We start from the raw sequence: 13423 nt of genomic DNA, 5'->3' as shown, positions 1-13423 counted from the left end.
TTAAATGCTTTCCTTCACTGGGAGGCACTCTTGGACTCTGACTAAGATTAGGAAACAGACAAGTTTTATCAGTAGCACACTTATCAAGAGTTTCTTAGGTGGGTTATTTCCTGGGAAGATTATCACAGTAATTAATCTCATCCATTTTTCATTGTCAATTTCAGAAGGTGACATTTTTGGCCCTGTTCCCAGATTCTAGAGATGTTGTCAGTTTGGAACCTGCAGCTTCCTATATACTGACTCTGCCTTCTAATTAGAGCTTAGAAAATGTTGGTGTTTTCTGGGTTGCCTTCTACAAGCTAAATTAGAGTCTGCTAAGGACAAGAGAAAGTGAAGAGAAGATGGAAAGAGGAAAGACTGGATGAATGCATTAAAGAAAGAACGGAAAAATGAGAGGCTGATCAGATGAGTCTTTTTTTTTTTTTCTTATAAAAGCCAGTGGCTCCTGATTGGCCTCAAGCCCCTAAGGCGTCTCTTCACCCAGTTAGCCTCCTGGTAGATGCATTTACTTTGTATGATTACTCGTTTTTGAATAGAGTCAACATGGTACAGAGTGGGGTTTCTCAACCTCTGCTGACATCTGGGGCCAGAAAAGTCTTTGTTGCCAGGGCTGTCCTATGCACTGTAGGAGGTTTAGATGCATTCCTGATCTGTACCTTCTAGATGCCAGTAACAAGTCCTAGTTGTGGCCACTAAAAATGTCCCCAGAGTGGGGAGCAAAATCACCCCTGGCTGAGAATCACTCAATAGAGGAAAGTTGCAGACTCAGATTTAGGTTCCAATTCTAGTTCCATCCTTTACAAGTCTATGACCTTAAAAAACAAACAAACAAAATAATATTTACTTGAGCCTATTTTCTTTCTTTTAAAAAAAATTTATTTACTTATTTGTCTGCACCGGGTCTTAGTTGCAGCATGTGGGATCTTTAGAGGTGATATGTGGGATTTCGTTCCCTGACTAGGGATTGAACTAGGGCCCCCTGAATTGGGAGCACAGAGCCTTAGCCATTGGTCCACCAGGGAAGTCCCTGAGCCTGTTTTCAGGTCAGCAAACGCTTATCTCAAAAAGTTGTTTTGAGAATGAAATGAAATGTGTGAAAAGCATATATTATCATTATCATTATTATTGAGCTCCCAACAGGTGTTTAGTAAGCATTTGTTCCCTCCCCATTCCAGCTTCATTTATTTAACAAATATTTATTGAGAATGTATGCTGTATGCTAAGGATACAAGCACAGAACAATTCCTGTCCTCCAGGAGGTAACTCACTCTGAAAGGAGATAATACTGCAGGTGTGTACATGTACATGAAAGGGCATATGGAAATATATTATAATAGTATGGTACTATACTAGACCAAGTGCAATAATAATGTTTACCAAATCTTACAACTCTGGTCCTAATTTTCTTTCTTTTCTTACTAATTAATGGCTGTGTATAAACTCACCTAGCATGCCTCCTGATAGACAAAGGGGCCTGTGAGTTGGGTCTTAAAAAATGAGTGACAGTTCACCTGAAGAACAGGAGAAGCACATGTGGCAGAGAAAGAGAAAGAGCAAGGCAAGGCTTAATAGTGTGGTGATTTCAGAAAACTATGCATCATTCAGCAGGTAGAGAGAGGCTGAGCAGAAGAAATTGGCCCAAGATGGAGGATGCTACAGAATTTAGACTTTCTCTTGCCGGTCACGCACGGAGTCCACTAGGATGCTTTTATCAGGATGGTGACAGGATCAGTCTGCTTTGGAAAGCATGCTCTGGCAGCAGTCGGGAGGATAAATGAGAGGCGCAGTGGAGGGCGGGAGAGATGGGATCCGCGAGGACCAGTCAGGAGCCATCGATTCCAGATGAGAGATAATGAGGACATGAACTGTAGAATCGGCAGTGACAATGGCGAGATGCCAGCAGGCTCCAGGGACATTAAAAGGTAGAGCTGACAGGATTCAGTGACTGATTAGATGGGAAGGCAGGTAGCAAGTGAAGAAGAAGGAATAGGAGGTGATTATAAGATTCTAGCTTAGAAAATTAGGTGGATAGGTGGCATTTAGAAATGACAGGCACCCAGAAACTGCTCCCTTTCTTTTTCTCGGCTGCTACCATTGACACTGGGCAAAGAAGCTCACTATCCCTGGTTCCCACTTGACAGATTCATGCACAACTCAATTCAACAAACCCAGGAGAGTATGTGGCACACACAACAGCTCGATGACATGGGTTACTCCTGTTTGGCTTTTCTTGGACCTGGGAACACTCAAGGAAAATAACATCAATAACTAAGAAATAATCACTGTCCCTGGGGAACTCAGTCTAGGTGGCTCAGACACACAAGTGGGAAGTTACTGTACAATGCTATCTGCACTATATAATAGGAGTACTGAATCAGAGAATGTTTCATGAAGGTCATCGTTAAACTGAGCAGGAGCTGGTGATAGAGACAAGGGGATGAGAAGAACGTGTGGGCCAAAGAAATGGCAGATGAAGAGGCATGAAGCGGTGGTGTGGTTTGGTATGACTGCAGGGTGGGTTGAGCATCAGAGGAAGCTGAAGTCATAGGCCAGGGCCACATCATCAAAGGTCTTGTGAGCTATGCTAAGGATAATCTAAAGTATAATTAATCACTGAGTGACTTAAGCAAGGGAGTTTCAAAGAAAGCCCCCAATATTTACTCAGTATTAAAGGAAAACAGGTACAGTAACAAATATCTCAGTACCTAGTGCTAAAAGATAAACTGATGCAATTAATTTTTTAAGCTTATATGAGCAAATATTGATTCAAATTGGGCAGCATCAAACTGGAAGTGGTTAAGAGCAGTCTACCTACAGGAACTAGGGGAAAGATTTTTACAGGGAAGAAGCAGAAGCAGAGCAAGGAAATTATGTGATTGGCTATAGCTCAAGGTGTTGCGTTATTTGGAAAAAACCTACTTAGTTGTCCGTAACTAGTTTTCCTTAGGTTTCAGTTTGAGAAGTCAAGGCCTTCTTAACCTTTACAGGCTTAAGTTTTAGCTTGCTCATGCAGGCTGCTAAGGTTTTAGAACCACCTTAGTTAAATGGTCTCCTTGTTTAAGTAATTTAACACTAATATGCACCATGTTCTGTGCTAGCTTTGTCCAATGGATGGATTAGTGAAGCGCTCTCAATTACTTTATATGTGTTTGCTCTTACCATTGTCACAGTGAATTATAATCACCTTTCCATCTGTGTCCTCTGTGAGACACTATGAGCTCCTTGAAGCGAAGAATGTTGTCATAACCATCTTCATACCCCCAGCCTAGCTGAGTGCATGGAACAAAGCAAGACCAAGTTCAGTTCAGTTCAGTCGCTCAGTCGTGTCTGACTCTTTGTGACCCCATGAACTGCAGCACGCCAGGCCTCTCTGTCCATCACCAACTCCCGGAGTCTACCCAAACCCATGTCCATCGAGTCGGTGATGCCATCCAACCATCTCATCCTGTCGTCCCCTTGTCCTCCTGCCCCCAATCCTACCCAGCATTAGGGTCTTTTCCAATGAGTCAACCCTTCGCATGAGGTGGCCAAAGTATTGGAGTTTCAGCTTCAATATCAGAACTTCCAATGAACACCCAGGATTGATCTCCTTTAGGATGGATTGATTGGATCTCCTTGCAGTCCAAGGGACTCTCAAGAGTCTTCTCCAACACCACAGTTCAAAAGCATCAATTCTTCGGCGCTCAGCTTTCTTCACCGTCCAACTCTCACATCCATACATGACCACTGGAAAAACCATAGCCTTGACTAGACAGACTTTGGTTGGCAAAGTAATGTCTCTGCTTTTAAATATGCTATCTAGGTTGGCCATAACCTTCCTTCCAAGGAGTAAGCGTCTTTTAATTTCATGGCTGCAGTCACCATCAGCAGTGATTCTGGAGCCCCCAAAAATAAAGTCTGACACTGTTTCCACTGTTTCCCCATCTATTTGCCATGAACTGGTGGGACCAGATGCCATGATCTTAGTTTTCTGAACATTTAGCTTTAAGCCAACTTTTTCACTCTCCTCTTTCACCTTCATCAAGAGGCTCTTTCGTTCTTCTTCACTTTCTGCCATAAGGGTGGTGTCATCCGCACATCTGAGGTTATTGATATTTCTCCCGGCAATCTTGATTCCAGCTTGTGTTTCTTCCAGCCCAGCGTTTCTCATGATGTACTCTGCATATAAGTTAAATAAGCAGGGTGACAATATACAGCCTTGACGTACTCCTTTTCCTATTTGGAACCAGTCTGTTGTTCCATGTCCAGTTCTAACTGTTGCTTCTTGACCTGCATACAGGTTTCTCAAGAGACAGGTCAGATGGTCTGGTATTCCCATCTCTTTAAGAATTTTCCACAGTTTATTGTGATCCACACAGTCAAAGGCTTTGGCATAGTCAATAAAGCAGAAATAGATGTCTTTCTGGAACTCTCTTGCTTTTTCGATGATCCAGCAGATATTGGCAATTTGATCTCTGGTTCCTCTGCCTTTTCTAAAACCAGCTTGAACATCTGGAAGTTCACGGTTCACATATTGCTGAAGCCTGGCTTGGAGAATTTTGAGCAGTACTTTACTAGCATGTGAGATGAGTGCAATTGTGCGGTAGTTTGAACATTCTTTGGCATTGCCTTTCTTTGGGATTGGAACGAAAACTGACCTCTTCTAGTCCTGTGGCCACTGCTGAGTTTTCCAAATTTGCTGTCATATCAAGTGCAGCACTTTCACAGCATCACCTTTGAGGATTTGAAATAGCTCAACTGGAATTCCATCACCTCCACTAGCTTTGTTCGTAGTGATGCTTTCTAAGGCCCACTTGACTTCACATTCCAGGATGTCTGGCTCTAGGTGAGTGATCACACCATCATTATTATCTGGGTTGTGAAGATCTTTTTTGTACAGTTAGCAAGACCAAAGCATGGAACAAAACAAATTCAGGAAAAATTTACTAAATGAGTGAATGCTCTATTGGACAACTTTTTCCCAAGCTTCCACCTTCTAGAGTCAACATCTAAATGATAAGAGTAGTACAGAGAGAGGAGTGGTAACTTTGGCTCCGGAAGATGTGGGTTCTGGTGCTATCTTATGTATTAACTCTGACCTTGGAGAAGGAAATGGCAACCCACTCCAGTACTCTTGCCTGGAAAATTGCATGGACTGAGGTGCCTGGTAGGCTACAGTCCACGGCATCGCAAAGAGTTGGACACGACTGAGCGACTTCACTTTCACTTTAGGGTTCTCATCTGTGAAAATAGATTCAAGAAAATCCTCATGTTTCAAAATAACACATGAAAGTACTTTGTAACACTGCTCAGATTCATTTTTTTATATAAATTTTATCTTCCTTACAAATTAACATGTGATCAAAAGTTAGGAAAAACAGATAGAGCTCAAAGTTATTCTATTACAGGCCAATAAAAATACTAATGTTAATTGTATTTCTCAACTAGTATTCATGTTCTACTGGATACTGTGAATTCAATTCTGGTTCATCCTTGCACACTCCCATCCATTATACCATCCTTCCTGCTGTTCTTTAAACCTGCCAAGCTCTTTCCTATCTCAGTGGCCTTCCACTCAGCAAAGTACACTCTTCCTCAGAGAGCTTCCTGAGTGCTAAGTTTTCACTTCCTTCAGGTCTCTGCTCAAATGCCAACTCAGGATGCCCTCTCCAACAACTTTATCTAAAATAGCACCCCTACTTCTCCTCACTGCTATCACTCTTTACTTTCTTAGCTTGCTTAATTTTTCTTTGTGACAATTGCCACAGTCGTGTATTTGCTTATTCTTTGCCTCCCATGAAATTGTAAGCTCCGTGAAGACAGTCTTTGCCTCACCCACTCAGAGATGCATCTACATTGCTTAGAACAATGTCTGGCACATAAAAGATACTTGTGGCCTTTTGTTATATGAACAGCATTTGGTAAATAAGTAAAGTTTCTCCCTGTAATCACCTGTCATCACATGGAATTAAGAAGGACTTGCAAAATATAGAATTAGAAGACCTACTCTTTTCACTAACAAGCCGTTTGGTCTTGTAATGTCACATGCTTCTTAGCCTCTATTTTCTTATCTGTAAAATGGAAATAGTAAAATACCTTCTACTGCCTCATTTTACAAATCACAGAATTGTTGTGGAACTTAATGAGGTCTCATATAGAATTATTATATTAATGTTTCTGTCTTTACTGTTAACTCTTCAAGAACATGGACCCTGTCTTACTCATCTATTATTAGACTTGGCATAGGCCTGGATCTATAAATAATCACCAAAAGGGTGGAGAGCAAAGATTAAAAACTCCCTTTCTGAAATCACTGAACTTCAAATATTCACACTACAAATTATCTTTAAATAGTCACTATGTCATTTCTTCTTATACAGTAGACATAGCAATTAGCAAAGTGTCTGAGCAGCTAGAAATATTCCCATTTTGTCTGGTTTTTGTTCAGGGTAATGAATATGAATGCTTGTTTTGACTAAATGAATGGTTCTCCTGGATCAGCACTGAATAAATGCTTGCGCTATTATTCTGATGATTCTCATCTAGACAGAGGACATGTGCTTCCATCAACATAACGCCAACCCTTGAATGACCCCTCAACACAATGGAGAAAAGAAGTGCTGTGTAACTTAGGGGCTAGAGCCAAATCTCCATTGGGTAGTGTCAGCCAAGGTATGACACGAATGCACAAATACAAAACTGTCAGGTCAGAACCAGAAATCTGAAAAACCTGTGCATACAATCTCACATATAACTACTATCTTCTCAGAGAATCAGATCAAAATTAGAAGGAATAAAGCTTATATTAACAGGTAGTTAAAACAATTATTTAATATAAATCCAGGTTCTTTTCCTATATTCTAGTAAATTGGGAGAAAAAGACTTAAGTCTAGATTCCAAAAGGAGTGCCTTCTTTAAAGGCTTGTAAACAGATGTGAAACCTGGGGAGGTGATGGGGAGCAGCTTGTCCTAGGCGGGCATAAGCACTTTGGGTATATTAACTCATTTAATTCTTACAAACAATTCTATGAAGATTATATTATCATCCCCAATTCACAGATGGAAAACTAATTTATCTAGATAGAAGAAATCTGTCCAAGGTTACACACTGGGATTTGAACCTAAACTATATGAATCTGTGTTTTCTTTTGCTATACTTTTAGTATAGGACATGAGTTTTAACCATATGAATGCACCCTGCAGAAGGTACATTGTAGAGCAAGAGAAATTTAACAATAATCATTTCGAAATCATTGATTTACAAATAGAAGGGCTAACACGTGGCTCAGCAAATCAACTTCTTAGACCAGGCTATGGAGGGAAAGGACATTACAAAGTCAGCAGTAACAGAGAAATTATACCGTTTGGTGAGACGGTTTGGGTGTGGGAAGGGGTTATTAAAGGTCTGGAATTACTAAAGTTGGGGAATGACAGAAACTTTTGCCCAACTGCAAGAGAACTGCCCCTCAAGCAAATACATAAAAGAGTAAGGACAAATTGATTGGCAAAGCAATTGCTAAGAGTAGTGCTGAGTTTCATTTATTTTGCCAGAATCTCCACCTGTTGTATCTGGACACTTTAGAAAATTCCAAAGCCTAATATAGTGGGAAGGTTATGACATGTAGTCTGGCAAAATGTGCTTCAAATTCTAGCTCTGTAATTTATTTGTAAGCCATTTAATCTTTGAGCTTCTTCATTCATCTATAAGATGGAAGTACAAATATCAATTCTAAAGTGTTGCTGTGAAAATTAAATGAAACCATACATGGCAGAATAGGTACCCCGAATCATTTAGCCATGAAAAGCCAGAACTTATCATCAAGATATAAAATCAGTTAATCACTTGTTGGAAGAGAGAAGTAGATATCAAGAATCTACACATGGAGAGTTCCCTGCCAGCCTAGTGGTTAGGATTCTGGCTTTCACTGTCATGATCTAGGTGCAATCTCTGATAAGGGAACTAAGATCCCTCAAGGCTCATGGCCCAGCCAAAAAATCTAAACATGTAATCTTTTATTTGGAAAACTTATTAGGGATGATTACTGCCCTGCATTTTCTTAGGAGGAAGACAGAAAGATTTGCACAAAAGAATTGTTTGGTAGACTTTGATAGAAGGTAAATCTCTCAGTTCTCACTTTGCTTTTGAGAACAGGGAAAGATCCAAACTTCCTAATTATGGATCATTTATCATCTCTTTCAGGGAATCTTTGAGATCCAAGAATGTCTATTCTTTAAAATTAAACACAAAATAATTGGAGAAATTTGAAAATGGACAGGATGCAAAATTGCATTAGATAACAATATAATAGTTTTACAGGAAGAGTATTTTTATGCAATGCATGCTGATGTACTTAGTGGTAAAGTTCAATGATGTTTTCAATTTTGCGTGGTTCAGGAAAAAATTGTATGTAAATAAAGTAAACATGGCAAAATGTCAGTTGTTAAACTTAGATGTGGTAGGCATATGGGTAATGTTTAAAACTGTTCATGGTAAAGCACTGGGGGTGGGGAAACAAACAAGAAATTGCATTTAAGGACTGTCCCACGTGAAATTTTCCATCTTTTCCATTTCTACTCATTGCATAGATGGTTGAGGTAAGGGTGGTACAACAGAAAACAGCTGGAGAAGTAGTATATTCAGTAATATATTCAACAAGTGAACTAACTAAAAGACAAGTTCCGCAAAACTTTTGAAACAATGTTATGTCACTTAAAAGTCATTCAGTAAGGTGATGAGAAGTCAGTAACTGAAGAATATGGTTTTAAGAAAGAGGTCCTTCCCAATGGACCTAATTCAGGGACTTTACCTAGGGATATTTAGGGACCATATTTTGAAGACATTAAGGCAATCACAGAAGAAAATAAGTCATGCAGTCCCTCTGTTTGGTACACAGACCATCTTGAGAAGCATCCTTCATATGTTAATAATTAATGTTTATCTAGAAATGGGTATATTGATCTTAAAGGGTCGCATAAGAACAAAAAGTATCATATAAGAAAAAAGCCAAAGTGCTATTCAATTTTAAGTGTTATAATAGGAATAATAAAGAAACCAAAGGACTGCACATGAAAAGAAGACAAGAAACTTTACAAAACCAAAAAACAAAAACAAGTGAAAAAAATTTAAAAGCCCAAGAGACCAAATAAGATAATTTCTTGAGTTAATTTACTAAATGTCTTGTAGCATAAAAGAACACTTTCAGCATCTTCTAAGAAATGCCTGTAGTTCTTTGGTAGAGAATTTCTTATAAGGCAGGATTTGCTGATGAAATTCCCTCCAGAATCCCAACAGAACCCCACTGACTTCTAAGAATGTTAAAGTAATTTAAAATGTGGAAAATGTTTACTCTTATGATGCATTTATAATGTGAACATTCATATGATAGAGTATTATTTAGCAATTTCAATGTAAGTATGAAGAGTAAGGCACAACAAAGAATGTTAAAGTAAAAAAGAAATGAATAAGTAAATACACTTGTGACTATTAAAAATACCAAAAAACCAATCATATTGAGATGTTGGAAATCTATTTCTGATTCCCTTTCCCTCCCAGTTCTAACAGAAAAAAAGTTTTTTTTAATTATTATTATAAAAGGATGAAGAAAAAAAAAAAGTAAGACTGCCATGGCTGGAAGGCCACTATTGAACAGTCATATACAAATGTTAATGTTGCATATGAGACTAAATGTTACAAGAAAGGTCTCTGTCCTCAACAATTAATTCTCTCTGCTACTTTCATCCAAAGAGCAACCCATGCAAAATCACCCATTCTCCCCTTCCTCTTCTTCTTTTTAATATTTATTTGGCTCCATTCTGCCAGGTCTTAGTTTCAGCATATGGGACCTTTAGTTGTGGCATGTGGGATCTAGCTCCCTGGCCAGGGATTGAACTCAGGCCCCCTGCATTGGGAGCTCAGAGTCTTATCCACTGAACCACCAGAGAAGTCCTCTCCCCTTCTTTTTAATGGTGGGTTGTAAAAGGTATCCATTTAAGAAGTGCTGCCAGTAATAGCATTCTTAATTATGACCTGTCTACAGCCATCTTATTTTCAGACTTTTTTAGGCCTGAACTGACATGAAATATACTACTTCCTCTGCAGTTTTTTGGTTTTAGTGAAAGAACGATGTTGTCACATTACTCATCTTTTACTATCAAAGGTAAATCATAAAAGCAAACTCACTCATTGCTAATACATTTAGTGTTAGGGAGTCCCCTATCTAGAAGGGTTTTTTTTTTTTAGCTTGCTTGTTTGAAACTCACAAAGCATTTTTTCCTAGAAAATTAAGAGTAATAAGGAAAATGCATCTGGCTACTAAAGCCCACTTCCACAATCTCTCCCTCAATTTCCTGGTCTAAAAGACTAATGGCTATTAGAATGCTTCTTACACTTTTTAGGAGCCTCCTATACAGGTCTTCATGTCTATCATGAAATTTTCATAAGTGAGGTATTTTTAAGCTGGTAAATGCCTATTAATGATTTATTTTTTTATCACCTAAAATCTCTAATCATTTTAACAACACTGATAATACTTGATTAACTTATATTCTGTATCAAAAGTCTTTTCTAGCAATTAGAAAATTAAAAACAAAGAGACAAAAGGAGTTCTAAAATGTCGTAACAGTATGCAACCTCAAACATCAAAAGCAAGATGCTATTTTCAAATGTTGAAAAGTTTAAAGATGAATGAATCTGTCTTTTTAAAATATTTATTAATTTATATTTATTTGTCTGCACTGGGTCTTATTTGCAGCATGTGAGATATTCTTTTGTTGCAGCACATGGGCTTAATTGCTCCCTGGCATGTGGGATCTCTTTTCCTTGCTGCTGCTGCTGCTGCTGCTGCTAAGTCGCTTCAGTCATGTCCAACTCTGTGCAACCCCATAGATGGCAGCCCACCAGGCTTCCCTGTCCCTGGGATTCTCCAGGCAAGAACACTGGAGTGGGTTGCCATTTCCTTCTCTAATGCAGGAAAGTGAAAAGTGAAAGTGAAGTCGCTCAGTCATGTCTGACTCTTAGCGATCCCATGGACTGCAGCCCACCAGGCTCCTCCGTCCATGGGATTTTCCAGGCAAGAGTACTGGAGTGGGGTGCCATTGCCTTTTCTGTCTGTTCCTTGACCAGGGATCAAACCCAAGTCCCCTGCATTGCAAGGTGGATTCTTAACCACTGGACTACCAGGAAGTCCCAAGACAGATGAATTGAAATTTAATCCTTTTTGTATAAAACCAAACAGTAAATTAATACCTCTAGAACTAAAAGCTGAAAAACTTAGTTCCAAAACAAATACATGAAACACGACTATAATTTAAATTCTTTGGATTCTTTATCTTCTAAGCCCCCACTTTTAATACAGAATTAACTTTCCCAACCTCAGTAGTATTACTTAACATTTTATATATAAAAGCTGTACTTTAGGAACATTTTGAGTTTTCACAGTTATCAAGAAAGCCTTAGAACAAAAAAGTGGGGGATAAAAGACAGTTTCAGACAGTACCACAGTATAACTGTAACAAATACTGGCTTAGATTTCACGTCTCTTGACTGTATTCCTCTATCGTTTCTACAAAAACCTTTTAGCATCTGCTATTTCATTAGCCCTTCCACTTTCAAACAAGTAACCTTTACTTCTTATCATGTCCCAGATGAATGAGTCCTGAGATTTCCCAAACAGTGAAACTCAATTATTGAGCCCCCTTTATAAGTAAGGCAACCATTCATTAAAATTTGTTGGAATAGTTTTATGCTCCAAACTGAACTTTCACTAGAGTGCTTAGGATGGTCAAAAACAAAATGTCTCCAAAGCTCTCTCTGATCCATTCAGAACAATCAGAATCCAAGTCGCATAAAGATTGGAGCATATCAGTCATATTTGGTTCTGTCTGTCAAGGGTTCCTCCTTGTAATGCGAAATGATTTGAATGAGGATGGAACAGTTGATAAGGAGGAAGAACAAACCGGCTAACCAGATAAATAGAAAGGTATTCTTTCCTTGAAACTCAAGAACATAAGCAGGAGCCAGCCATAAGGCCTGCCCGATGAACCATAACATCAGGAGAACCACAGCTCTTCTCCAAGGTATTCTCACTAGTGGCATCACAAGGGGCAGGAGGCAGAGGTACCAAAGAAAGTACTGGGAGGTGCAGACTTTGTTAAATGTCACAAAAATTGACGTATGAAGAAAACAACAAAAGACAAGGTCTCTGTAATAGGCGAAAGACACTGCTGAAAGTAAGATGAACGGCGGCAGGAATGCGGCAATTCCCAGGGAAAAACTCCACTTGCTCTCTGCGGTCAAATACAACATGTAGAAGTATGGAGAGAAGTTGTGTCGGATATCCCGCCTGGTCAGGTGATAAAGGTAGGCGTGCTCCAAAAACTCCCAACCATATCTGTAATAAAAAACGAAGCTCAGAGCAAAAAACGTGAGTCCAGCAACTGCTACGAAGAGCAGCACAGCCCGATGACACAATCTTTTCAGAAATTCGTACAAACGAGCCTGGAAAGAATATCGGGATTGACGGAGACCGTCACTGTCGCGTTCCGGAAGCAAGTGGAGGGCAATGGGAAGGATATAGGTCACCGGATACATCTTCAGGTGCACTGCGAAACCATAGAATACAGCGGCACACGCGACGAGTCTTTTTTCTATGAGGTACAGGGTCATAAGCACCAGGGAGGCGACAATCGAGTCCGCATTGCCTCGGCTGGACACCGCCATAGGCAGGGGATTAAGAAGCCAAAAGACACAGTACCCACAAGCCTGGCGGCGACCCAGCCCCTTAAGAAGCAATAGCCGGTATAGGAGGAAGGCAGTGAAGATGTCGAAGCTGATGAAGAGAAACTTTCCAAACAGTTCATTGAGATAGATGTTGGGAGTGAGTAGCCACCCCAACAAGGGAGTGTATCGGTATGTCGCCCTCATGTAAGGGGAGCGCCCCTCCGTGACGAAACGCGCGGCGTCCGTGAAGACCTGGTAGTCGATGTCTGTATACCTCACTAGCAGGGTCCGGTCCTGGAAGACCCCATAGAAAATCAGGGCCACTCGGGCAAGGAAGGCCACAAAAAATACACCGGCGGGAGGCACCCGCAGATTCAGGAACTTTTCTCCCCAGTGCGTGGTCGGGCTCATGATCTGACGGCACCACAGCAGCTCAGTCCCCAGCTCTCAAACTGCCCTGGAATGTCTAATCCTCGCTTCGGTTCCTCGCTTCAGATAGCCCGCACATCTATCAGCTAAGCTGCCAACCGAAAACAACTTCCCCTTGACCACTTCCGGCAGGAAGATCCGCCCCCGTCCTGCTTCCAGCCTCATACCAGGGGCTGGGCTCTCAGCGGCCCCTGTGGGAGAACTACCTTCTTCTGCATTGGCTGTCTCGCTTCCGCTCCTTCTCCGGCGAAGGCGGGATTTCCGGTCCTTGGGGTTGGCGACTTCCGCTTGCCGGGC

At 40.4% G+C, this 13423-nt stretch overlaps 1 protein-coding gene across 1 annotated transcript; it reads right to left on the bottom strand.

Moving 5' to 3' along the window:
• Nucleotides 1–11703: 11703 nt before the first annotated feature.
• PIGM (phosphatidylinositol glycan anchor biosynthesis class M) lies at nt 11704–13371 on the bottom strand. Its single transcript, XM_081488009.1, has one exon. The coding sequence runs from the start codon at nt 13106–13108 to the stop codon at nt 11840–11842; it is 1269 nt and encodes a 422-aa protein (XP_081344135.1). The 5' UTR covers nt 13109–13371; the 3' UTR covers nt 11704–11839.
• Between the last annotated feature and the right edge of the window lie 52 nt (nt 13372–13423).

Source organism: Giraffa tippelskirchi, chromosome 5, assembly GCF_054371585.1.
Source record: "Giraffa tippelskirchi isolate mGirTip1 chromosome 5, T2T-mGirTip1v1.2.pri, whole genome shotgun sequence".
Lineage (NCBI taxonomy): Eukaryota > Metazoa > Chordata > Mammalia > Artiodactyla > Giraffidae > Giraffa > Giraffa tippelskirchi.
Note: the sequence above shows the minus strand (reverse complement) of the source record. Positions and strands in the feature narration are given on the sequence as shown.